The sequence below is a fragment of the Elgaria multicarinata genome, chromosome 2 (assembly GCF_023053635.1).
Source record: "Elgaria multicarinata webbii isolate HBS135686 ecotype San Diego chromosome 2, rElgMul1.1.pri, whole genome shotgun sequence".
In the NCBI taxonomy this organism is placed as follows: Eukaryota; Metazoa; Chordata; class Lepidosauria; order Squamata; family Anguidae; genus Elgaria; species Elgaria multicarinata.
This window is the reverse complement of record NC_086172.1, coordinates 96,731,945-96,756,250: the sequence shown is the minus strand read 5'-3', so window position 1 is coordinate 96,756,250 and position 24,306 is coordinate 96,731,945. Positions and strand designations below refer to the sequence as shown.

At 41.3% G+C, this 24,306-nt stretch overlaps 1 protein-coding gene across 1 annotated transcript in view; it reads left to right on the top strand.

Annotated features, from left to right (window-relative positions):
* SCUBE2 (signal peptide, CUB domain and EGF like domain containing 2) overlaps positions 1-24,306 on the top strand; it is a 65,007-nt gene that overhangs the window by 12,444 nt on the left and 28,257 nt on the right. Inside the window, exons 4-13 of the mRNA XM_063118418.1 lie at positions 1,024-1,158; positions 8,726-8,851; positions 11,537-11,653; positions 13,899-13,988; positions 15,374-15,490; positions 16,604-16,726; positions 19,322-19,438; positions 21,119-21,241; positions 21,884-21,994; positions 23,584-23,670. Of these exons, the coding sequence (XP_062974488.1) occupies positions 1,024-1,158; positions 8,726-8,851; positions 11,537-11,653; positions 13,899-13,988; positions 15,374-15,490; positions 16,604-16,726; positions 19,322-19,438; positions 21,119-21,241; positions 21,884-21,994; positions 23,584-23,670 (1,146 nt within the window). The remainder of the gene's footprint in view (positions 1-1,023; positions 1,159-8,725; positions 8,852-11,536; positions 11,654-13,898; positions 13,989-15,373; positions 15,491-16,603; positions 16,727-19,321; positions 19,439-21,118; positions 21,242-21,883; positions 21,995-23,583; positions 23,671-24,306) is intronic.

The window sequence follows — 24,306 nt, the reverse complement described above, 5'->3', positions numbered from 1 at the left end:
TTCAGATGGTCACTTGAAAACAGGAAAATACAACTTCGAATGTCCAATTTAACTGGCATTGGAAACCTTTATTTTATTCACATTAAAATATACATCCTCCCTTTCTAGGAAAAATACCCACTCAGTGCAGTTATTTTTTATGTTATTAACTTTATGAAACAATGCATTTTTAAATGCAGAATATAGAAACAGAAAATATAGAAAATATAGAAACAGAAAATGAGTTCCCCCTCACCATTTCTTTCAGGATAGATGTCCCAAACTCTGCAATAATATTGTATTTGGTTTTTAGATGCAAAATCTACATATCCCTAAAGCCTGGTGAAGAACCTGAGTCCCTTCCTCTGGCGCTTAGGTCACCAGCTTCCAACCTATCCTCAAAATGGTCTTCCAGCAAATCTAGTTGCTGAATAGTATTGTACAGTGCTCACCACTACAACATTGCATTATATTACTTTCTGATTCCCATATTTATCAGTTCAGATAGCAGGGTTTGAAATGTGGTACAAATTTGTATTGTGCAAATGCTGTAGATCAGGTGATGGTTCAGTCTGCTTTTTTATTCTACTGACCGGTGATCAAGTCCTAATGTGGGGAAGACATAAGTGAAGGGAAACTACAGTTTAAGGTTGCTGTTTTAAGTAGGCTTCGAGGAATCATTTGGAATATTGAAAACTGCTCAAATATTTTTATATAAGTGTGCTAATAAAAACAGTTTAAAAGCATACATTTAGTGTAGTGGTGGCTGGTGTCTCTGATTTCAATGGGGCTGTGGCTGTAAATACGCTCTGGGCTCCAGTCAGAACTCTGGAGCTATCCAAGGTACTAACCCCATTTTGGGATTGGGTTCAGGACTTTGGATAGCTTCTTTAGAGTTCTGACTGGTTCTGACAGTAAGGCCAACTGCCCAATCTGTTGGATGCTGTATTATCATGATTTAATTAACTCCTCCTGTGCAGTTGATACAAGCTACTATCTTGATCAAAAATAGTTGATGCCAATCTGCAGTACTGTATTTTTCAGATACAGATGAGTGCTTGCTCAACAATGGAGGCTGCCAACATGTTTGCATCAACACAGTAGGGAGCTATGAATGTCGTTGCAATGTTGGATTCTTCCTCAGTGATAACCAGCACACCTGCATTCACCGTTCAGAAGGTAAAGCCTCTCTCTTCTTTTACCAAAGTAGACAGTGTCCCCTCCCTTCTCCAAACACTCTGAGTCAAGCTCTCTGGGTGGTTTGCTAGGTTATGGTCTGTACTTAAGGGTGCTTCTGCATATCATTTTCATGAGTCATAGTGTAAGATGGAAAGGACTCATATGTGGGTCTATTAATAAGTCGTATTGGGCATGCTGAAAATCCAGAGAGTAATTCCAGCTTGTCTGATACTAGTTTAAATGTGACATTGGTTGAGTAAAACTCCCCAACAACCTTTAACACCAAAACCATCTAGACTTATTTGTGTGGTGGTTCTTGAACTCAGCTTTATTTTTAAACTTGGTTGCTGGAGCAAAAATGTGCGGCCTTAGTGCTCTACGGATGATGGAAGATGGCAAAAGACAGAAGTGGCTCTATATTTGGGCTGAATGAGGTGGCAACACTCTGCCTCTTCCCCACCCACTTGTGGCAGAGAAATCCCACCCCAAGCAGCCCCACTTTTCAGCCCTCACTCCTCCCACCACCCACTCAGCACTTTAGGGGGGCCTTCTAATGGAATTGTGTGCCACTTTATTTGATTTTTGCTTTTACTTTATGGGGTTAATGTTGATTGATGAATGGGAGAATTAACTGAAGGGGGATTGCCATGCATCATTTTATATTGCCTGACAATCCCTGCCCTCAGCCACACCAGCCCCATTGTGCACCAGCCACCACTGACAAAAGCCACTCTTGAAGTGGTGAGAGGTCCCAAGTCCTTACTAGATGCAGGGCTGATGCCAGACTATTTTGCCCCCTAGGCAAGGTGAGCTACTTGCATCCCCCCCAAATTGCCAGCTTCGATTCAGCTGTTCAAGAGGAGCTTCTGATCTATTATATTTCCCTTTTATTATGTTTTTTTCTTAAAACAGCTAATTTGTATAAAACTGTGACCCTTAAAGGGCATTACTGCGCCCCTCTGAGGTCTGCACCCTAGGCGGCTGCCTAGTTGGCCTAATGGTAGTGCCGGCCCTGACTAGATGGCATGCCCAGCACCACTCGGCATAGGTCAGTTACTTAATCTGTGTTCCACCCACACCATGAACCACCACTGGCTATGGGCTGTTTTTTCATAGTGCCAAAAGGGATGGCAAGTCTTAAACTGAGAACTTTCCATTGTAAAGGAAAGGTCCTGGAATGGTGAAGGGTTGAAACAAGCCAGTAAGAGGGGGTTTCTGCTTGAATTGGGAGGGAGAGGGGTGGCTTTCTCCAAATGCCCATTGCAATGAAGAACAGAAGGGGATTTCTGTCATTGTCTGTCTCCATGAAGCCATCCAAATAGACCTAAGCATCTGAAGAAGGAGAGAGATTTAGAAATACTAATTTTAAGGCAGTGAAGTAACTCCTCCATGCAGAAATGAAACCGGATGCCTGATCAGAGGTTTCAGTGAATGGAAGTTTAATAGAGACCCTGGAGCAATAACTTGAAAGTGGTAGTCTTAAGTCAGGGAGTTTCCACTAAGACTGTGGTTAGTCAGTATGGCTTGAATGGCTTTAACGCAGTGAAAATTTTATAGGTTTGCAAATTTACTGAGGATAAATATAGAATGAAGTTGTGTTTGGATAAACCAAATCATTAAAAAAGAAAGAAAGAAAGGAAAACAAGCCAAGAGGCCAGCTTTATAGCATGAGAACTTCAATTAAAGTATGTATGTGTGCGCGTGTGTGCTGAGGCAATTCAACTCCAAATATCTAAATAGCCAATGGGGAAAAATAAAATAGCTGAAAAAAACGGAATCCTGGCTCGGTGGAAATCCTGCTTGTAAGTGAACATGACATTAGGCAAAGAAACAGAAGCAGAAGAAGCAGCTCCCATTGGTGTCAATGGAAGCTCTCTTTCTAAACCTAATGGTGTGGGGTGAGGGTGAATTTCTCTCCTGGAGTAGGGGAGACAGATGAGAGAAAGAAAATGTCTTCATTGTCCTCCTAAAAAATTAAATAACTTTTTTTAATGTGTTTTATATTCATTGTTGTTCCCTGCCTCGATCCAAGTGGAGAGGCGGGTAAGAAATAAATTAATATTATTATTAGTGTGGTTGTGTGTGGGTTTTTGGATTTTGTTAGCTCCCCTTGGACTTTGTGCATCTCCGTGCCTTACAGTGTGGTACATGGAGAGGTGGCTGTAAGTGTGGGTCTCTCTAACTTGCTCCAGCCCTATCTTCCTCTGTGTGTGTGTGTGTGTGTATTGCAGGGTGTGGGGAAAGGCACAGCTCCATATGATTTAGAGCAGGGATAGAGAACCTGCGGCCCTCTAGAAGTTTTGGGCTACAACTCCCATTACCCTTTACCATTGGCCATGCTAGCTAGGGCTGATAGGCATTAATGTCCAACAACGTATGAGCATAAGAGCCTTGCTGGGATCAGACCAAAGGCCTATCAAGTCCAGCCTATTGGAAGCCCACAGGACATGTTGCAAAAGACCCTCCCAGCTGTGTTTCCCAGTGACAGATATTCCTAGGCATCATGCCTCTGATCCTGAAGGAAATGTATAGCCAGCATGAGTAGTAGGCACTGATAGGCCTATCCTCCATGAATTTGGCTAATCTCCTTTGAAAGGTTTCCAAATTGCTGGCTCTCATTACGTCTTTTGATAGCAGATTCCACATTTTAACTATGCATTGTATGAAAAACTACATCTGAGGGCCACAGATTCTCCATTCATGGTTTTGAGAGACAACTGCAGAAATTGCTTAGCAGAGAACAGGAGAGAACCATCTTTACCACAACCCATGAAGCAGGCTGAAGCCCCTACCTCAGGTAGAGCAGGAGGAGGGGCGAATTGTGCAGCTCTGTCCCTGCCAGGAAAGCCCACTGTTGCCTCCTCCTACAAAGGGTGCTCTGAAGAGTCCTGCCAGCCCCTCTCCCACCATGGCATTTGGGCCACCCCTCCCATGCCTAACCCTGAGTAAGAACACCTGGACACCCAAGCCAGACATTTTGGCCAGGTGGATTCTGAAGAGCCATGCCAGCTATTTCCTCCTCTCACTGGATGGTTTGGTGGAAAAGGGGGTGTGATGCAGTAAAGGCAAGGGGTGGGGGGCATGATGTGGGAAGGGGAAGGGGTGGAGGCAGGAGAGGGAAGGGGATGTGATGTGGGAAGAGGGTAGGAGGGGTGTGATGTGATAAAGGGATGGGAGGGTGTGACACAGCGGTGAGAAGGAGAAGGTGGGGGATGCAACATGGTAAAGGGGAAAGGGATTGGGAGGCATGGTGGTGCATGTGCTCTCTCATCTCAGTGGCAGGAGACCTTGGGCCGGCAGGACTGGGCTGCCCTGCCTTTACTTCCACCATCTCTTTACGTTGTCTCCTCTGCACTGCTCTGTCTTTATTCCATCATTCCCTTCCCTCTCACCCCCACTCTTAAACTTTCCTCTTCTTTCTACCCTCCTTCTCGGCTCTCCTGCCTAATCTTCTTCCTTGCCCTCTTTCCTCTCCCTCCTCTGCCCCACACTACAGCTCTCACTCCTCCCACCACCCACTCAACATTTTTTGGGGGGGCTTCTAATGGGATTGTGTACCACTTTATTCGATTTTTGCTTTTGTTTAAGGAGTTAATGTTGATTGATGAATGGGACAATTAACTGTAGGGGGATTAAATTTTGGAACAGAATCTGGGTCAGAATTGAGACATTCGTTGTGGGTAATCCCGATTTGCCCTTGGCTTGCTTTTAGGTTGGAGGTCTGTCCAATTTTTGGAAGTCAATTTTGGTGCAAAAGTTGCCATTTTTAGGGGGATGTATGAAAGAGCTCTGTAAAAAGCTTTTATCACCTACTCTGTATTTTGGCATATTTCACTGCATACCTGCCTTAAATCAGGACTTCTGTCTCCCCATGTTTTTGTAACTTAATACTTACAGAAGGTTCTTCAAAATCATACAGCTTGATCTGTGCAAAACTAGCTTGCAGGGATAATTTCACCAGTGCCTGGCTAAAGTCCCTGGCTAAATGAACTCCATACAGTCTCTGGCTAAGTGAACTCATGGTCTAGACAAGCTGATAGTGTGGTTTTCCCCCCCAGAATCAAAGTCTTTGCTTAGCTGACACACACAAATTTAACCATATATTCCTACCTCTTATTGAAAACAGGACTTTCAATAATTATACAGAAGCCCAAGATTGTGACAAGGACATAATTTAATTAGCAGAATCATCTTTTCTTGCTGATCATAATGTACCACCCAAAAATATAATATATCTCTATTTCAGAATTTTGAGGTTTTATTCTAATTTTAGTTTTTAATTTTATTCTATCTCTATCTCTATTTTCTATTTTGTTCACTGATAATGAAAAATCTTAAATGCCTGATTAAGTAACCTCTTTATTTAAGCAATTCTCTTTCAACCAAAGTGCATTTAACTATGCAAAGTGTGTTGTTGTTGCCGCTGCTGTTGCCTTTTGCAATGCATCCCCCCCTCCCCCTAGCTTTCAGGAGCGTTGTTCAAGATTTTCTTCATATATAGAAGTTGGCAACTCTCAGTTCAGCATTTGAAGTGTTTTGAGTTTAGTGGAGTACCTGCTTGAATGATGTCTCCATTTGTTTCTGAATGTGCACAAAGAAGTTACACTGTTAGCAGAAGCTTAGCTGTTAATTCTCTTAATGCTTTCTAAACACCTCAGCTAACAGACAGATCACATGGCGTGTTGAAGCTTCCAAATGCCACAGAATACTAGAGTTAATAAGGCTAATTTGTGATCGTCTGTGATGCAAAGAGCCTGACTGACAGCATAATAGTCATTGCCAGTTTTCATGTGGAGATCTTTGCATCTTTTGTGTATCCTGGAGGGTTGAAGGCATCATTGTCTTGTTAGTTTTCTCACTGTGGGAAAGGAATCAAGAAGCCAGTAGAGCAGAATAATAAAAGCAATGTAGCTACTACTCCTTTGTTGCTAAAAGGTGCCTTCTAGGGGAAGTCTATTGGAGCCAGAAATAGAGGTGTTAAGAAAACAGTATGGCTCATTAAAATGTTACAGAACTTTCCGATGACATGTTGTCAATTCCATTTATTTTCTTGGAATAATAATATGGATGCAGAAAAGAGATGGGTGAAATCTAACAAGCAGTAATTGGTGCACTGGGATGTAAACTCAGTTGTCCTGTGTTGTGTCATGAGTATTGTAGACTACAACATCTATGAGGTACTGTGATTGTTAATAAATTGCACAGGTGCAAATCGCAGCTGCATTTGGGGAGAGAGGGTCTAGAAGTGTCTTTTACTGGTTCATTTGTTTTGTTTACTTGTTTTGTCAGATATGGGCTTATTAGTTGTTCAAAGCATTTTTATCCCACACTTTAGCCAAGGCTAAGACTGCCCCTGCTCACAGTTTACAATCTAAAAGATTGTGACACAAAAGGAAAGGGGACTGGGAGGCAGGGGGGAAAACGCATTCATGTACTAGATCTTTAGTTGCAAGTTAAGTAGATTGTTTGATATATACCTAAATATAGATTTAGTTAACACTTCTTGTGAACTGACATTGCCTAAAACATGCCACAGAATGCCCTGTAGAGTGCAGAGATTGAGTGGCAAGACATGCAGGTATTTCTTGCCAGGGAACTGGATACAGATAATAATAATAATAATAATAATAATAATAATAATAATAATAATAATAATAATAATTTATTTCTTACCCACCTCTCCGATTGGATCGAGGCGGGGAACAACAGCAAGCATAAAATACTAATTAAAAACATAGTATACACTGTTAAAAAACATCCTAAAAGTATCCTAAAAGGGCTTTCCGAATTTTAAAAAGCAGGTGATTTGGACAACAAAAATGTCCTTTCATTTATTTTAAACCATTAATTGGCTACTATTGTTACCCAGATTATTATTTTTTTGCTAGCTAGTAAAATGTTGGCTTCTGGGTTAATCAAACTAAGATTTGGAATTTAAAGTACAAAAGAGAACTATAGATTTTGCTAATTAGTGGAACACTCATGAGGTAGCTCGAGACTGAACCCAGCCAAAGGAGGAACTTTGCAACTGTTACCTATTGGTTATTCATAGTCTAGTTGACACCAGCTTTTGGCAGCATAATTCTGGCAGATCTCTGCCATGGCCAGTTGACCGAATGCTAAAAGTGTGAACAGCTTGTAACTGTCAAAGACCAAGTACCAAATGGCTTTATAAGTTGTCCCAAATGGGCAGAAAGTCAGCTAATGTGACATTATTCATCATCATCCAAAACAGATTTCTTTAAAGTGAATTCTGTTTAGCCAGTGAGATTGAAAGCATGGACATCTGAACTTTTATTAAGCCTTTAAATACTTAGTAATGGCACCATTAAAAATGTAATTTGAAACTGGGAAACTACACAGAATAGATAACACAAGGCTTAGGTATTTTAAAACATGTGCATTAACGTCTCCCTCAGGCGCACTGCTAGGTGCAATCCCAGCCTCAGTTTGGCTGTGTGAATATCCTAACCCAGCAGATTAGTGGACAAGAGGCAATGTGGCTGTGGTGGTCCATGAGATAAATGTTTTGTTCCTTTATCTGGACTTCCTGTATCCCTCTTAGGCAAGTTCCTTGGGTCTGATTCAGACATTCAAAAGAAGCAGAGTTTTCAGGAGGGTTTGTTTTCATGTTGGGTCTGATGCAAGAAATGGTAGAGGGGAGGCCTCACCCATGTGCATGCTTATAGGATTCAGTTCACCATCAGACATGTCTTGCTCAGGTGCCCACAATTCTCCAGGGCACTGCAGGCCTTCCTGCTTACCTAGTTCTCTGTTCCAAATGTAGCTTGAGTTCTGGGTGACCATGTTGATCTGCAAGCTTTATTCAGGTTTTTGTGTGCTATTGGCTGGCTGTTTGCTTTAAGAATGTTTGGTCTAGCTTCTCCTGTGCCATAAACATCTATATACTTATCTACTTACCTACTCCCCCCCCCCCACTACTCCTCAACTCAGCTAGGGTGACCATATGGAAAGGAGGACAGGGCTTCCTGTATCTTTAACAGTTGTATAGAAAAGGGGATTTCAGCAGGTGTCATTTGTATGCATGCAGCACCTGGTGAAACTCCCTCTTCATCACAACAGTTAAAGTTGCAGGAGCTATACTAGAGTGACCAGATAAAAATGAGGGCAGGGCTCCTGTAGCTTTAACTGTTGTGATGAAGAGGGAATTTCACCAGGTGCTACGAATGAAATTCCTTTTTCTATACAACTGTTAAAGATAAATGAGCCCTGTCCTCCTTTCCATATGGTTACCCTAACTAACTCAGCCCTGCCCATCTCACAAGACAGTCACACTCTACCTGTATTATTTTGTGTTCCTCACAAAAGCAATAGGTTTACAAAATGAGAAAAGACAATATATAATGTACGTTGTTGTGTTGCATATTAGGTTTTACTCTTGCTCTTTAAATTTTGTTCAGGGTTTTGTTGTTGTTGTTGTTATTCAAATAAGTTAGTTTGTATCAAGGACACCTGATATTTGCTTAAATAGTGGTGAAGTTTGTATTGAGAATGTGACACCTGCACAGAACATGGATGCATTACTTCTTTGTTTAATTTTTTACAGAAGGCATGAGCTGCATGAATAAAGATCATGGTTGTGCCCATATCTGCAAAGAAATGCCAAAAGGAGGAGCGACCTGTGAATGCAGACCTGGGTTTGAACTGGCCAGAAACCAGAGAGACTGTATTTGTATGCAACATTCTACACATACTTATGGTTTTTCAAAGCGAGCAAGTAGACTTCTGGCATTTCTTTAACTGATTGCTAATGTGGGCTTCCTCTACAAGAATGATGATACTGAAAATTCTTTTCCATTTTAAAATAATAATAATACCGTATTTCTTCGATTCTAAGACGCCATCGATTGTAAGACGCACACTAATTTGAGTACCACCAACAGAAAAAAAGCTTTGATTCTAAGAAATAATAAACACACCCGCGATTCTAAGATGCACCCTGTTTTTAGAGATGTTTATATGGCGGGGGGAAGTTCGTCTTAGAATCAAAGAAATACTGTAATAATAATAATAATAATAATAATAATAATACTGGTAAATTTTCAAAATGTCACTGTACAAAGTTAGCATTTTGGCACAAAACCTTGTTGGATAAATGCTGTTATACAGTGGTTATTTCATTCATCAGTAATCCTAGAATAGTAGTCAGATTGCAGCTGGGCTACATGCTTTGCTCACCACATGAGAACAATCCAGTGCTGCCTATTAAGAATTCTGAAGGCTCCCCCATTTATAGGCCAGAGAAAGTTGGAAGGGGCCACAATTAGGGGTGTGCTCCACTCTGTTTCAGATCCTTGAATCTGAAGTGGAGCGGGCCAATCTGGACCTCCTAAACCTGGTTCCGGAGCAGTTTGGGGTAGGTCCGGATCGTTCTGAAGTGGTTTGGAATGGTCTGAAGCGATTCCGACCGTTCCGAAGCTTCAGAGCCAGGTAAGTGGGGAGGGGAGCTTACCTGGCTCCCCTGTTTGCTGCCATCGCAGTCCGTGCGGTGATGGTGGCGGAGCTGGGGAAGAGGGGAGGGGGGCTTACCTGGCTCCGCCGCTGCCATGATCCGTGCGGCGACAGCAGCAGAGCCAGATAAATGGTGAGGCGGGCTTACCTGTCTCCATCGTCCGCTGCCACCGTGGTCTGTGTGGCGGTGGACGGCAGAGCCGCATAAGGGGGGGAGGGAGGCTTATTTGGATCCCATTTTGTCCCCCCTTCCTCACTTACCTGCCTCCAGCGCCTGCTGCAGAGGCAGGTAAGTGGGGAAGGGACCCCCAAAATGGCGTCTGAATATCGATCCGGACCTCTGGTTCTCACTCCGGATCTGGTTCCGGAGCAGATTGGGGGATGTCCGGATCAACCCGAACCGGTTCGGGCCTGATCTGGAAGGTCCGGATCGGGATCCGATCCGGTTCGGGGGGGCTTGCACGGCCCTAGTCACAAACTCTCACACTTGTATGCACCCTGACATGGAAGGAGCAGCTGCTAATGACCTTTTATCACTTCTTTATATCTGGTTTTCTCTCTCTCCTTAAAGTCTTCTTTCCCCAGCTCATTTGCCTCCCATCACCCAGGGAAACTCTGGGCTGCTCTCACATGGTGTGTGTTCTGTGTAGCCATGCCCATAGTCTCTTACAGCAAAAATGGTGAAGAGTCTTGAGGTACTTTTAAAGATGAACAAATTAAAAGAGAGTTTTTAATGAAGTAGGCTCATGCATGTACAAGGGCATGCCACCATAAATTTATTAATCCTTAAGGTGGTATCAAATACTGCTGCTGCACTCTCACTGTTTCTGTTGCTTTAGAAGGACCCACTATGAGTGTAACAGGAAATTGCTTTGACAGCAACCCTAAATACAAGCAGAAATGCCCATTTCCTAAATGGGGCAGGTTAGTGGAGCTTCTTTCTGCGAGCTCCGCTCACCTATCCTATTCCGGAAACAAGCATTTCGTCTCTTTTCTGATTGTTGCAGGACCTGCTAGCTTCCCATTGTGCTAGCAGTGGGTCCCACTAGCACACAGGCAGCATTGGATACTGACCTTTGCCATTAATACTAAGTTAACAGAGTAGATTTAACTCTGTCTTAATCAGAGCTATCTTGTGTGAGTGAATTTTTTGTGCCAAAGATACATCTGTAAACTACTTGCATCTAGCTTTGAGTTCAAATATTGGACTGTATCCTGTGACCCCACTCTGCTTTTGATATTGATGTAGCACCAGCATAAATAACCTCTAGTGCAACACCAATAGTGTATGCTGGTGCAACGTGTTTCCCCGATCATTTACACTCGCACTATATCAATGGAGTGGCAGCATTGGATACTGTCCCTTTTGTTTTAAGGTGACTTTCTAGACAGAAAATTAGACTGCAGTCCTATACCCACTTACCTGGGAGTAAATTCCATTGAATTCAATGGACAAACTTTTGAACAAACATGTATAGAACTGTTCTGTTAGTTGCCCATGCTGTTTAACCAAGAAAAGCTATCCTTAAATCAAATATTTTGAGAAATATTGCTTTTTGAATTACTGTGGTACTTGCTTTTCATAGGCTCATCAATCATATAAACAGAAGCAATTAAAATGTAATGAATAGTATAATTAATTTAATTGCATTAAATTAAATTGTTAAAAGCAAGAATGCCAGTGAACAAAACTCTCTAATCTGTTTGCTGCCTTTGGATATAATTAACTTTGGTTTGGCAACTATGTCAAAGTGCACACGCAACCGATGAATTGTTTGTTAAAATAGCTCAAAGGCCTGCCAAAGGTATAGAAGGCAAAGAAGTAGTATTCAAGATTCAGATTCCCTGAGCTGCAGATTTTCCTAGGCTTTGTAAATGCTTCTGAAGTTGTATGTTTTCCTTGCAGTGACCTGCAACCATGGTAATGGTGGCTGTCAGCACACATGCGAAGATGCAGATGATGGACCTGTATGTGGATGTCACCCAGAGTACACAATGCATTTGAATGGGAAAACCTGCCTTGGTACATAAGCATTTCAATTATTTCAGTTAGATTAAAATGTGGCAATGTTAAAGATCAGCCTCTAGCCATTACTGGATGCATGATTTGTTGCAATGATCTTTGGTTAATAATTGATGAAAGCCCAAATTGCACTTTTCTAAATAAGAAGCAGGTCTCCATATCTGGCCAGAGAACACTGAATGCTTAGGATTCGGCAGGGCGAGGGAGTGGTTCTGCTTTGATATCTACCTAGCTATCTACAAGCGTTTCTAGATGAGGTTGTTAACCCACTGTATCTGCTTCTGGCTTCGTCATAGAATAGAGGTCAGATCACACTACACAAAGAGCTTTTCCTTTCCTACCTTTCTATAGTTCCCACCAAATAACCTCTAGGTGGTGCTGTGATATAGTGAAATAATGCAATTGCACTAGTAGGGACTTTGTTTCAGGATGAAAAAAGAAGGATCCTGCACTGTGGTAATGTTAGATTGAGGCAGATCACCTATGAAAGACCAACAACTTGGTTACTCCCTTGCCAGTATTCTCTGGTTTAAACCCTCACTTGAGATGGGATACTCAATACTCGAGAGTCAGTGTGGTGGGATGGCTGGTGGTTGGAATTTGCCTGGGGAGACCTGTGTTCAGTTTCCCAAGATGACCTGCATGAAGCTCTCTGGGTGATCTTGGGCCAGTCACTGTCTCTCGACCTAATGTGCCTCACAGTGTTGTTGTGAGGATAAAATGAAGGGAGGCGTGTACTTCATCCTGAACTTTTTGGCAGAACAGTGGGATAAAAATGAAATTAATAATATTAAAACAAAATACTTCTTTACATCAGTTAATCCATGGTGTTTCATAGTCAAAGAGCAGAAATGGAATGAAGATAAACCCTCCATAATGCTTAGCATAGTAATGGTTCATAATGACTGAATATGTAACACAGCAGGTTCTTTCAGTTGAGGGATCTAAGGTGATCTATCTGGTCATCACAACTTCCACTGGCAATTAGTCGCATTAGCTTATTATGTATGCACTTCATGATTTATGCTGCTTGTTAACTATAGCAGTTGTATTAGAAAGGAAATGACCTGGTTTGCACAATCACCATGTTTAAGCTATGGTGCATGCTAGGCACCATTTGCCTAAATGCCTGAACAGGCACAGCTTGTTGTGTTGTCCAAACCCAGGCACATGGCTTGTTTTAGGGCAAAACAACCCTCAAATAACCCAACAACAGACCATAGGTTATTTGTTTACTCTTCTAAAAAGCCATGCCACCTTGGTTTGGATAAGCTGCGCCTAAGTAGGCATGGCCCATGACTTAAACAGGCCATCATGGCTTGTTTAAGCCACAGTGATCAGGCAAACCAGGTCAGCGAGTGTTAAGAGTATTTTTCCTAGTCACTTGTGAGAACTGCTGCCAGTCATTCTTGATACTGTTGAGCTAAACTGGCCATCTTATTAGACAGCAAAAGGGCAGCAGGTAGATGGGGAGGGAACAGGGCTAAAAATGAAATCCAAAAGAAAAGGCATCCTTAAATTTGTGCTTGATAGAACGAAGTTTTATTTTGGCAGAGTAGAAACCATAGAGTGCACTGTATTTGAAGACCCACACAGGTAAGCTGTCAAAGAGGATCAATTTTTGTAAGCAAAGGGGATCCCATTTGCCATGAGGACCAGTCAAAACATGTTCACTACTCTATTATTTCTATTGTTCAAGAATAAAAGTTGCTTTCTACCAACCATAACTTTGAGGTTTGCCTTTCTTTTTTTGTATGACATAATGTAAAACAGATGCCTATATGTTAACATATGGCTCAAGCAAGCGTTGCTATCTTGGACTACAGAAGAAAGATGGAAACGGTATTCCCCAGAGCAGGGGTAGGCTACCTGGTACTCTCCAGATGTGTTGAACTATAACTCCCATCAGTCTCTGCTAGCATAGCCAATGGTCAGGGATGATGGGACATCAGGAGGGGACCAGGTGTAGGGTGACCATATGGAAAGGAGAACAGAACTTCTGTAACTTTAATAGTTGTATAGGCAGCTCTAATTGTTGTGATGAAGAGGGAATTTCACCAGGTGCTGCATGCATACAAATGACACTTGCTGAAATTCCCTTTTCTATACAACTGCTAAAGACACAGGAGCCTTGTCCTCCTTTCCTTATGGTCACCCTAACCAGGTGGCCTAATTCTGGGCCTAAAAGCTTGCTTTCACTGGATGGAGGACCAATTGTCTTTTTTTCCCCTTTTCAATTCTAAAGAGAGAGAGGAGGCTACAACTGAGACCTCTGAAAACAATGCCACATTCGGCGCTGATGTAGACAAACGGGTGAAACGACGACTGCTCATGGGTAAAAAGTGCTCAGTCCTGATGGTTGATTCTAATGGCTTTCCTAACCTTGCTGTGTGAAATATCATTTCCCAATGGGATGTGCTGTAACTTACGTGATCATTTTTAGTTTTTATACACACTTTTACCAATGCCACTGAATGACATCAGAGGAGGTTCAATTTATTTTCATGCCACAACAATTTGGCATGGAATGTTTCTGCCAATGCTGAACTATATTCTCTTGAGTGGTGCCTATATGAACCATATGTTACGCTTTCTCCTTTTGTCAACTGTCGCAGAGGTGTGTAAGTGCAGTCATGCCTTTGCACAGAGAGATAATAGGCGCTTCCAGAGGAGACTGCAATCATCCTGCCTCGTGCATGGAATTTTATGGGAGGTCCAGACGTCTGCAATGTGTAGCCTTCCTGTGTTTTCCCACCACTTCTTCCATCTTTTCTTACCAGGAAAAAGTCCATTAAGGAAGAAAAGATGGGATAGATGCACAATGCCTTTTGATTGTTAGTGCTAGGAGCCCTCCATCTGGAAGCACATGGGGCCTTTTTCAGTTGTGCTGAACTGCAACTGGAGTTTCTGCTTCAAATTTGCAGAATCCTATAGAATTAAGACTCCCCACCCCCCAGAAAGGAAGCCACTGTCAAATTAAGGTATGTCATGAGAGAAAATTATTCCCCAGGCATGTGACTAGGAAACAGCATCTTTGGGGAATGGTCAAGCACCCTTGCTTGAAATCAGATTCCATTGACATAAACAGGGCTTACTCTTAAGTAATTAATTTCAGGTGGTATCCCAGATAAGGAGGCATTTAAAGATACCAAAAATACAGACTCCTGGGACTGTGATTCCTTTCCACAGAAGGAGGTTTAAGGGCAATTGCTGATCAGGCTTGGGGGGGGGGGAATTAGTCAAGCAACACAGGAATGGAGCATCCCTGGGATGTTTAGCAGACCTTTTTAAAGATGGTTTTCCATCCATGTTCTGTCTCTATTCTGCTCCCAAATTCTTAGGCCCAATGGAGATAATGTGAGTGAGCACATAATTTTCTTTGACACTAATATGTCTATTCACCTTGACTTGACTCTCCTAATGCATAGACTATGTACCCATGTTCATTGTCTATGAAAAGAAATAAAATGTGGATCTATATCCTAGGATGGTTTGTAGTCAACTGCCCGCACCACGGAGTCGTCGCATCTTCCATTCTAAAACCCCTGAAGTTGTACTTTAAGTTCACCTAACAAAGATGTGTTAATTTTTTAATATAAAATGGATAAGTTAGCATAGAAGTAATTCAGTTCTATCGGAACAGATACCATGAACTAGTTTTCAATTTCTGTTTTAGTTTTTTCTTCTGCAAATGTCTGATTGTGTCTTTCCTTTCTTTAGAAACCTGTGCAGTAAATAATGGTGGCTGTGATCGCACTTGTAAAGATACCTCAACAGGAGTTCACTGCAGCTGTCCTGTTGGATTTAATCTTCAGCTTGACGGGAAGACATGCAAAGGTAGAGTTTAGGCTTTTTTCCAATATGCATACAGAAATTGCTATTTGCAAGTGATTCTTAGGTAGCATCCCAAAGAACGCCATGCCATTCTAAGGTATGAAGAGAATAGAATAGAATCTGGGAACAGGGAAAGTTCAGCTGTGGCCTCTCTAATGGTCTCCACTGGCAAATAGTTTGGATTGTGTCTCTGAAGTGAGGTTGGCTTTTTGCATTCAGTTCCATCATATGACCTCACTTCCTAACCTGCAGATAGTGTTGTGCTGATAGAATACAGGAGAAAACAAGGAACATCTCTGTACATATTCAGCTAAGCTTATGTGATACTGTTTGTGCAAGTATATCCTCTAAGTGGATAGCAGCTACTTCACATGCTGTGGGAAAGATGAGGACCCATTTGATCATGTATGAAGGGCATCACACAAATCTAATACACATGGTAAACATGCCCCAGAAGTAGCAGTTGACTAGGGCAGGATCTATACTACTGCTTTATAACAGTATTGAAGTGCACTGACAACTGTTGGGGCCCATGACACATTCCCTATACCATTTTCAAACTGCTTTCAAAGTGTTATATCCTGTTTGGTGTAGATCTGGTCTAGGTCTTCCACTTTCATTTTCCTCCATGTGTCTCTCCTCTTGTTGCAGTATGTTCTTTGAAGACATTATGTTGAACAAATGGCAGTTTAATTTTCCCATAACATGTGAAGCAGCCCTAAATCACTAAATGTTTTGTTTCCCACTGGATAGCTGGCAGATATTCCCCGCCCCCTGAAAATGGAAGACATGCTTCATTATTAGAACGAAATGGGAAACAAAAAGAATGAACTACCCAACCTCTATAGGAACTCATCTTCTGTGTTTTCGCATCAGTTGCTGGTTCTGAGGGCAAGCAATTCCGCTTCCTCTCTGCTCCAGAGATGCTTTCAGAGATGTAGTAGGCAGCCTCTTTTTTGGGTGGGTACACTGGGCTCATAGGAGCCTGAGTTTATTTTATTGTAATTTATTGTTTAATGCAGCAGCTTTCAAGTTTAAGACACTTGTATGTTTGAGACTTATCAAGAAAAGCAAAACAAGCCAGTTAAATAACTTCTTGTTCATTTTTTGTTACAGATATTGATGAATGCCAGGCCAGTAATGGTGGATGTGATCACTTTTGCAGAAACACGATTGGTAGTTTTGATTGCAGCTGCAAAAAAGGCTTTAAATTATTAACTGATGAAAAATCTTGTCAAGGTATGTGCAGGGGGAAGCAATAAAAAATAAATGTATTTGGAATAGTTTGGACATGTAGACAATAATGAAGTACTCAGCAATTCCAGAAATAATGTTCTGGAGTCTAATTTCTTTTCTCTAAAGTGGCTATGTTCCAAATTGTTTGGCACAGTGTTTTGAAATCATATAATATTAGCATGTCTGCACTGAACTGTTCTGTGGAAGTTGTTAGTGATGCCACCATATAAAAACAGATAAAATATAATGGCTTCTTCTCTTTTGTGTGTGTGGATTCAGTGACTGAGCTCTTTGAATAATTGTAATTCCCATTGATTTCAATGAGAGAGATTAAAGTAATTTTTGCACTGTTCTATCATTAGCAATGTGAGCTCCATAGATTATAAATAATTAGCAAGATAATCATGATGCAAAAGTAATCACTAGCCAATCTATTTAGCAAAAGCATTAATCCATTTCATAACAACCTTCTGGAAACCATCATTATCTTTCAGAAAGTAGAACTGATCAAAAAGAATCAGTTTCTCTGTGGTTCTTTATCATTGTTCTAACAGATTTAGCAGGACAAATATTTATGTGTTCTGTCTTGCAGAGGAAATGTAGAATTAACACAACTTTAAGTAAAACTATGCTAGGGCTATGATTTTTTGAAGGATTGCAGCCTTTCCTCTTTTTTCTAAATTGTTACCCAACTCTGTTCCTACTAAATTTTGCTTTTATTCAATGCTGATAAAATCCTAATGCTGACTACCAAAAATTAAACATCACAACTGCAAATTCAAGATGACATTCTTCTGTACATCCCTTTCTCAGTATTTATTTTTCAATCCCTGACCTCACTCTAGGCCTTCTGAGTTGGGTGGTGGATTCTGTAAAAAGATCTAGGTTTGGATTCTAATGAGTAACATCTGCCCATGAGGGGACTTGGATCCAGTGGATGCTTCTGCTGGAGGAAGAAACGGTGGATGCAATTTTCACTGATACTCTCTCCCATTTGCAGCCCTCCGTGTGACTCCCCACACTGTTCATGAGGCTCCCTCAGCCCACTGGAGCAGACTTTTGGGTCTGCAAGAGGAAGGGAAGTCAGCAAAAATTGTCTCCCTACTTTCTCTGGTGGGAGTGCCCTGTGAGTGGTCATTCCCTTGGAGTAGTTGGTAGAAGATCACCTCCCTGGTGGCAGGTAGAATCCAGCTGCAACAGGAGCAGGCACCTGGTGTTAGTCCTCCCTCTCTCCTGAAATCCTTCCCACAGAGCTGTTGATGGGAGATGGCCCTGTGGGGAGGGGGAAGTCCAGCTGGAGCAGGCCCTGAAGCCTTTTTCACCTGCCTCTCTCTCCTCTACAACAGCAGTTGTAGTTACTACCAAAGAGATTGTGTAGACATAAGGACAAACTAGATGGTGCATACCAATGTGTATATTCAGAATGCCATGTTAAAACTATAAGGCCCACTTCCAGAGATTGGTTGAAGTTGGAGAATTGGTGGAGGAGGTATGCTTAACCCCTGCCCCACTCCCACATGCAATTTCTATTTTTCAAATTCCCTCCAAAGTAGCTTACCTGCCTTAAATGCGAGGAGAATATACATTTAAGCCTCCACAAGTGAATGAGCTGTTTAGGAGGTAGATGGGAGGAAGAAGCACCCATCTTTGCCACTTTTTGATCCTACCATCCCTGCCCAGGAAGTGTGAGCTTGTCAAGTTTGAACAGGGCAGTCAGAATACTGTCACATGCATCTGTGTGTAGTGTTGTGTTTGTAGGATGACCATATGAAAAGGAGGACAGGGCTCCTGCACTTTAACTGTTGTGATGAAGAGGGAATTCCAGCAGGTATCATTTGTATATATGGAGAACCTGGTGAAATTTCCTTTTCATCACAACAGTTAAAGCTGCAGGTGCCCTGCCCTCCTTTAAATCTGGTCACTCTCGTATAGCTCCTGCAGCTTTAACTGTGGTGATGAAGAGGGAATTTCACCAGGTTCTCCATATATACAAATGACACCTGCTGAAATTCCCTTTTCTATTCAGCTGTTAAAGATACAGGAACCCTGTCCTCCTTTTCATAGGGTCACCCTATAATGACATTCTAGAATAAATACTGCCCTCTTTTCCCAGTGAGTAACTGCACCTTCTCCCTTCACTATTGTCTCCTTGCTTGAATTATTACCAGGGTTAACAGGCTGTTAAGAGGTAGCTTCTAAACAGGCTGAACTTTCAGTGTTTCTATTTTTGGAAAAAATACCTGCTGGCTAACTGCCAATTATCCTTCACCTACCAGGGGTACAAAGAACCATTCTGTTTCTCAGCAGTAAGTGGTATTTACATCAGTAGACCAGTCCTATAGCATAGGACTGTGCGAGTGCTGTCGAAACCAGACTTTGCACCATTGTTTGGTCAATGGAGAAATTATTTGTTGTTCAACAGTCTAAGAAAGCATAAGAATTAACTTTAAGAACAATAGTTTGCAACATTTGATAGGACAATTGCTTTGCGCCACTAACAAAATCCAGTGGCTTTTCAAAAAGCTTGTTTAGCCTTTGCTTTTCATCTAATTTTCTTAGTTCATAAATGTCTTCTTGATATCCCTTTAAAAACTGCAGACGTTGACGAATGTTCGTTCGAAAGGTCATGTGACCATATGTGCATCAATCATGCAGGCACTTTTGAGTGTACTTGCAACAAAGGATACACACTCTATGGCTTCACACACTGCGGAGGTGAGTATGTATAAAGTTATTGCTGGTGTGCTTATTAGAGTGCTTCTTCCTTGATCTTTACATCAATAGGAAATGTGGTTTTTAAACTCAGTGCTGCAAATTTTTCAAATGTTTGCCTTCTTTCTTTTTTGGCCAGTTTGAAGTACAAGTCTGTCTGGGTATGTAATATACTTTTGCTTAAGCAACTTTCTCTTCTCGCTTTTATTGGAGAACAGCTGTGAGTGTTAGAACAAACAGTTGCATTCCACACTTGGGTACTAATAGCCAGATTTTGGAGAATGGCTGCTTGCGAAACACCCCTTTGCTGCACTAGGTATTGTGCATGGTAACTGCCTTCAAAGCTGGGTCCTAATCCAAAAACTGATTATTCAGTAGGGCTTTTTGTTCAATTGAAAAAGTAGAAAATGGGTGTGTCAAGCTGAGCTAAAGTAATTATTCTCTTGTGGTTATAAAAACAGGGGGTCTGTCCCTTTGTTGTAATTGTTGTGAGCCTGGCTGTAGAGACGTTAGATGCATGTTACACGAAGAGACAACCTCCAGTCTAGAGCTGCTCAGGAGGTTTTTACCTATACCTCAATGGAAGGAGGAATAGCCAGACAAGCGGAGTATGAAACAAGCAGTGGAAGTTGTATTGTGGACACAGGTTTGCCCCAACCTGCACCTACTTTTCTATCCAATCTCTGTAATTATTCCTTTGGGGGAAGCTTGGTGTTCAAGGTGATTCACCACCACCGCCTCCAATAATCAGTTTTGAATGAAAGATGAGAGTGTCAAAGATCTGATTACGACTGTATAGCAATTGATACTATCTGGTGCTCCAAGATTGAAACCAGAACAGTTTCTTCTAAGTAGACCTGGTTAGGTATATGTTTAGGGTGCCCAGGCTCCAGAGCAAAGCTCACTTATTTGGCCCAAAGTACAGTTAAATCCATGGAGCTTCCAAGATCATGGCTCAACATCTAAGGTCCTCCTCCAGGTGCCTTCTTCAAGGGAGTCTCGGAAGACAGCCTTAAGGGAGAGAACCTTTTCAATAGTGGCCTCGCAATTATGGAATGATCTCCCTGGTGCCAACATTTTTATCTTTTCGGCACCAGGTCAAAACCTTTTCCTTTTCCTAGGCATTTAGCAGCATGTGATGAGTTTTTAATCTATCCTGGATTTGTTTTTATGCTTTGACTGATTGCTCAAAGTTGTTTTTAGATGTATGTTGTCTCTGTGTGTATTGTCTGCTGTGTGTTTTTAAATTTTGTATATAGTTTTTAATATTTTAATCTTGGTAAACATGCCAGAAAGCTTTGGCTATGGGGTGGTATAGAAATGTAACCAATAATAATAATAATAATAATAATAATAATAATAATAATAATAACAACATTGTCAGATTTTCCAGTTTCCTATATAGCAGGGGTAGACAATTTGTGGCCCTCCAGGTGTTTTGGCCTGCAACTTCCATCAGCCTTAGTCAAAATAGCCAATGGTAAAGTAAGATGGGATTTGTATGCCAAAACATCTGGATGGCCAGAAGCTGCCCACTCCTGCTATATAGCATAGCTAATTTATGTAGCTCTCGATTTATTATGTACTCCGCAATAGTTATGCATGTGCAGTTCTATATTGACCAGAATCAGAATTGTACCATTTTGAAAATGTTTTCCCCCGCCCCACATTCTTCTTCTTTAGATATCAATGAGTGTAGCATTAACAACGGTGGCTGCCAACATACCTGCGTAAACACACTGGGGGATTATCAGTGCCACTGTAATGCTGGCCACAAATTACACTGGAACCAAAAGGACTGTGTTGGTAAGATTCAGAGCTCAAAACATATTTCTTTTACTTTTACCTGGTTGAGGGCTGTGCATCTCCAAGGATTCTGAGAGCATTGATCTGTTGAGCAGAACAGCATGGGTCAGCATTCCCCTTCATTCTGGCTGAAGAGAGACAGTATGTTTTAACAGAATTGAAAGCAACTTGAGAGAAGTTGTATGTCCCATAATGTAAATACATATTTCATTTATCTCATCATTATATTTGGCCAACCAGGGTTTTTAGAAACAATACCATTACTAGAGATAAAAGTGGGATAACTTTAAAATTCATGTTTCAGTTCTCTGAAAAAGTTCTTGTATGTGTCCAGCATACAGTATACTACATTGCTTCTAATTGGCTGTTACGGTTATTGTTAAAGCTGGCTAAAACAAACAAACAAAAACAGGAGATACTTTCTGGTCTTTGGTGCTTTCTTTCCTGTGCTTTTAATCTAGGATGTTTTTCCTTTTGTGGTTGTCTGTATGGGGAAAAAGTGTTAGGTTTTTATAGAATGTTATGTTTGTGCCTTCCATCTGTACATTACTAATGCAGATTGAAATTGATTGTGTAACATGCGTAGCTTTATTTTTCCGTTTCATTTTCTTCTCTTGTGAGTGTCTCTGTTCTGCCCTATAGAAAGGTCTTTACCTGATGTCATTTTACCCAAAGTATCTCTGCATTGCATTAAGACTGGTGGAAGTGATAGATGTTTTTTAATCTGCCCCTCAGATGTCCATTTAATCTCTGGTAAGTCATGCAGAACAGAGTAAATGTATAATTATTCACGCTAAGTAAAGGATACAAGAACAGTAACGTTATGAAAGTCTTGAAAATATCAGTCAGTAAATCAAATTCAGTTGTCTTTATAGCATTCAGTATTATTTATCACTTGTTCCACAAATTCATACTAGCTTTCCCTTGCAAAAATGCTTTGGCACTAGCCAATGAAATGTAAAATAGCAGTCATGTATAATCCTGATGGATTATGAAGTATAGAAAGCGGTGGATTTTAGTCATCAACCTTGTGTTCTTTTTATGGAACAACTGTCAGATCTGCCCAAGAGTGCAGAGGGTGGCTTTGGCACTCTGTGGTTAACAATGTGCATATTACACTGATGCCCATTCTCAACAGTGCAGGGCAGCTGGGAGAATGTAGTTCTGCAATTACAGAAGCCCTTTGGAGTACTATATCTACCATGTGGGCCTCAGGCTTTGGCACACTGTTACCTAATGCGTCAGTGAGGCAGGCAAACAAATTATCTGCCCTGCCACTCCCCCTTTTACATTCACTGCTGCTCCTGAAGCTGCTGCTGAAAGGTAAGAAACAGGAAGATGGGATGTGATTGGGGGGATGTGGGATTCACAAGGAGGACTTTTGGTGATAGGAGGATAGCGAAGATGTGGGCTGGATAACTTTCTTTGATTTTAAATGAGCAGGAGAAAAATCACATGGCTTTAAAAATTCAACACTTATTTGAGACAGATTTTAAAAGCCTGTGAAATTATCTTCTAACCCTGCCTTGGGAGAATTTCACTGGTGTCTCTATTCCAGTCTGGAGAGCCTGTCCATTGTGAGGTCTGTTTCCCCAGGAACAGCTAGCACAGCAGCTAAAGTTGGTAAAAAGCATTCACAACCACTGCACTATCTGCATAGCGAAAAGCAATGCCAGAAGGGAAGGGAGTACCTCAAAGCCATGACCCCCACTGGAGGGGTTCATGCTCTTTTATCCACAAATTGATTTGCAAATTTGTCACAGAAAATTTCCAGTGGTTTAGCTTATTATTCTTGGCAGACAAGAGTAGATGTGATGGCCTGGGAAAAAAAGCAGAATTTCATATCTGCCAAATGGTGCAATGCATTTTATGTTAATGCAGCAAAATAATTTTAGTTTTGAGAAGAAAGTAAGTATCACATAAATTTCAGTATTTCCTAAAAAAGTCAATTTCTTTCCCCAGGGGGGAAAACATCAGGAAAGAAAGTCTGCCGGTTGAGGCTGAAGCCAGATGTGTCTGAGGAAATGATGGTCATCTAGGGGAGGATAAGTGTGATTGGAACTTTGTTGCCTAATTGGTCATATAGACTCACAACCTGAGAGTGTTTCTGGACCATGTGCAGCATCAGGCGGGCCTTTCACCACCACGATTTAGTGAAAGAGAAGCTATAACTTCCTTTTAAATAAATAAAATATTGGTTCCCAGACCTGGTGATGGCCATTCGTGTCTTTGTAACCTTAAGAGATTATACAGACACTAGAGTGAGTTTCCAGGAGTATATTTCACCAGTGCTCTTGCATGTGTTTCTGTTTTATTGTATAGCTTTATGATCTGTCTCTTAGGCCTGGAAGATTCATACACTATAAAATGTGGCAGCCCTTCTTCTCTTAAGAAAAAGAAGCAAAATACAAATGAGTCAGCTGCTTTAGGTAATTATCTGATATAGATGCTTTCAAGTTGGGTTATGGGCTGGATTTTGTTTTTCTTAATTGGGCTGTCAGCCAATTAAATAAATCTTGGACAAGTAATGAGCTACTGTTTAAATTTGCATATGAATAAAACAGTTCTTTAGAAAACAAGCTCTCTCCAATTTTCATCTGATGGTTTCATGAGTCACAGCAGGCACCATCTTAGAAGAAGTATTCCACCACTTGGGTGAGAAAAACGAGGAATGTTTCTTTTAAGATGGCACTGCTGCCCATGGACTTCATAAACTGGCCTTCTCCAACCTTGTGCCACCCAGATGTGCTGAACTACAACTTCTATTATCCCCAGCCAGCATGGTGAATGCTGGCTAGAGCATTTTGGGAATTGTACTTCTGCACATCTGGATGGCACAAGGTTGGGGAAGGCTATTGCAAGCAGTTTTACAAAATAATTTTTTAAAAAAATGCTTCTCTTTTTAATTGATCTAAGGGTCTTTAATCAATTACTTGACTAAACATTGCAGCAATAGTTGTTTGGTTTTCATTTTGTAAAAAAAAATGTTTTGAAGGAAGGTTTTAGGTAATTGAATACCAATTCTTCAGGCAGCCAAACTGGGCCAGCTTTGTGTAGATTCCTGG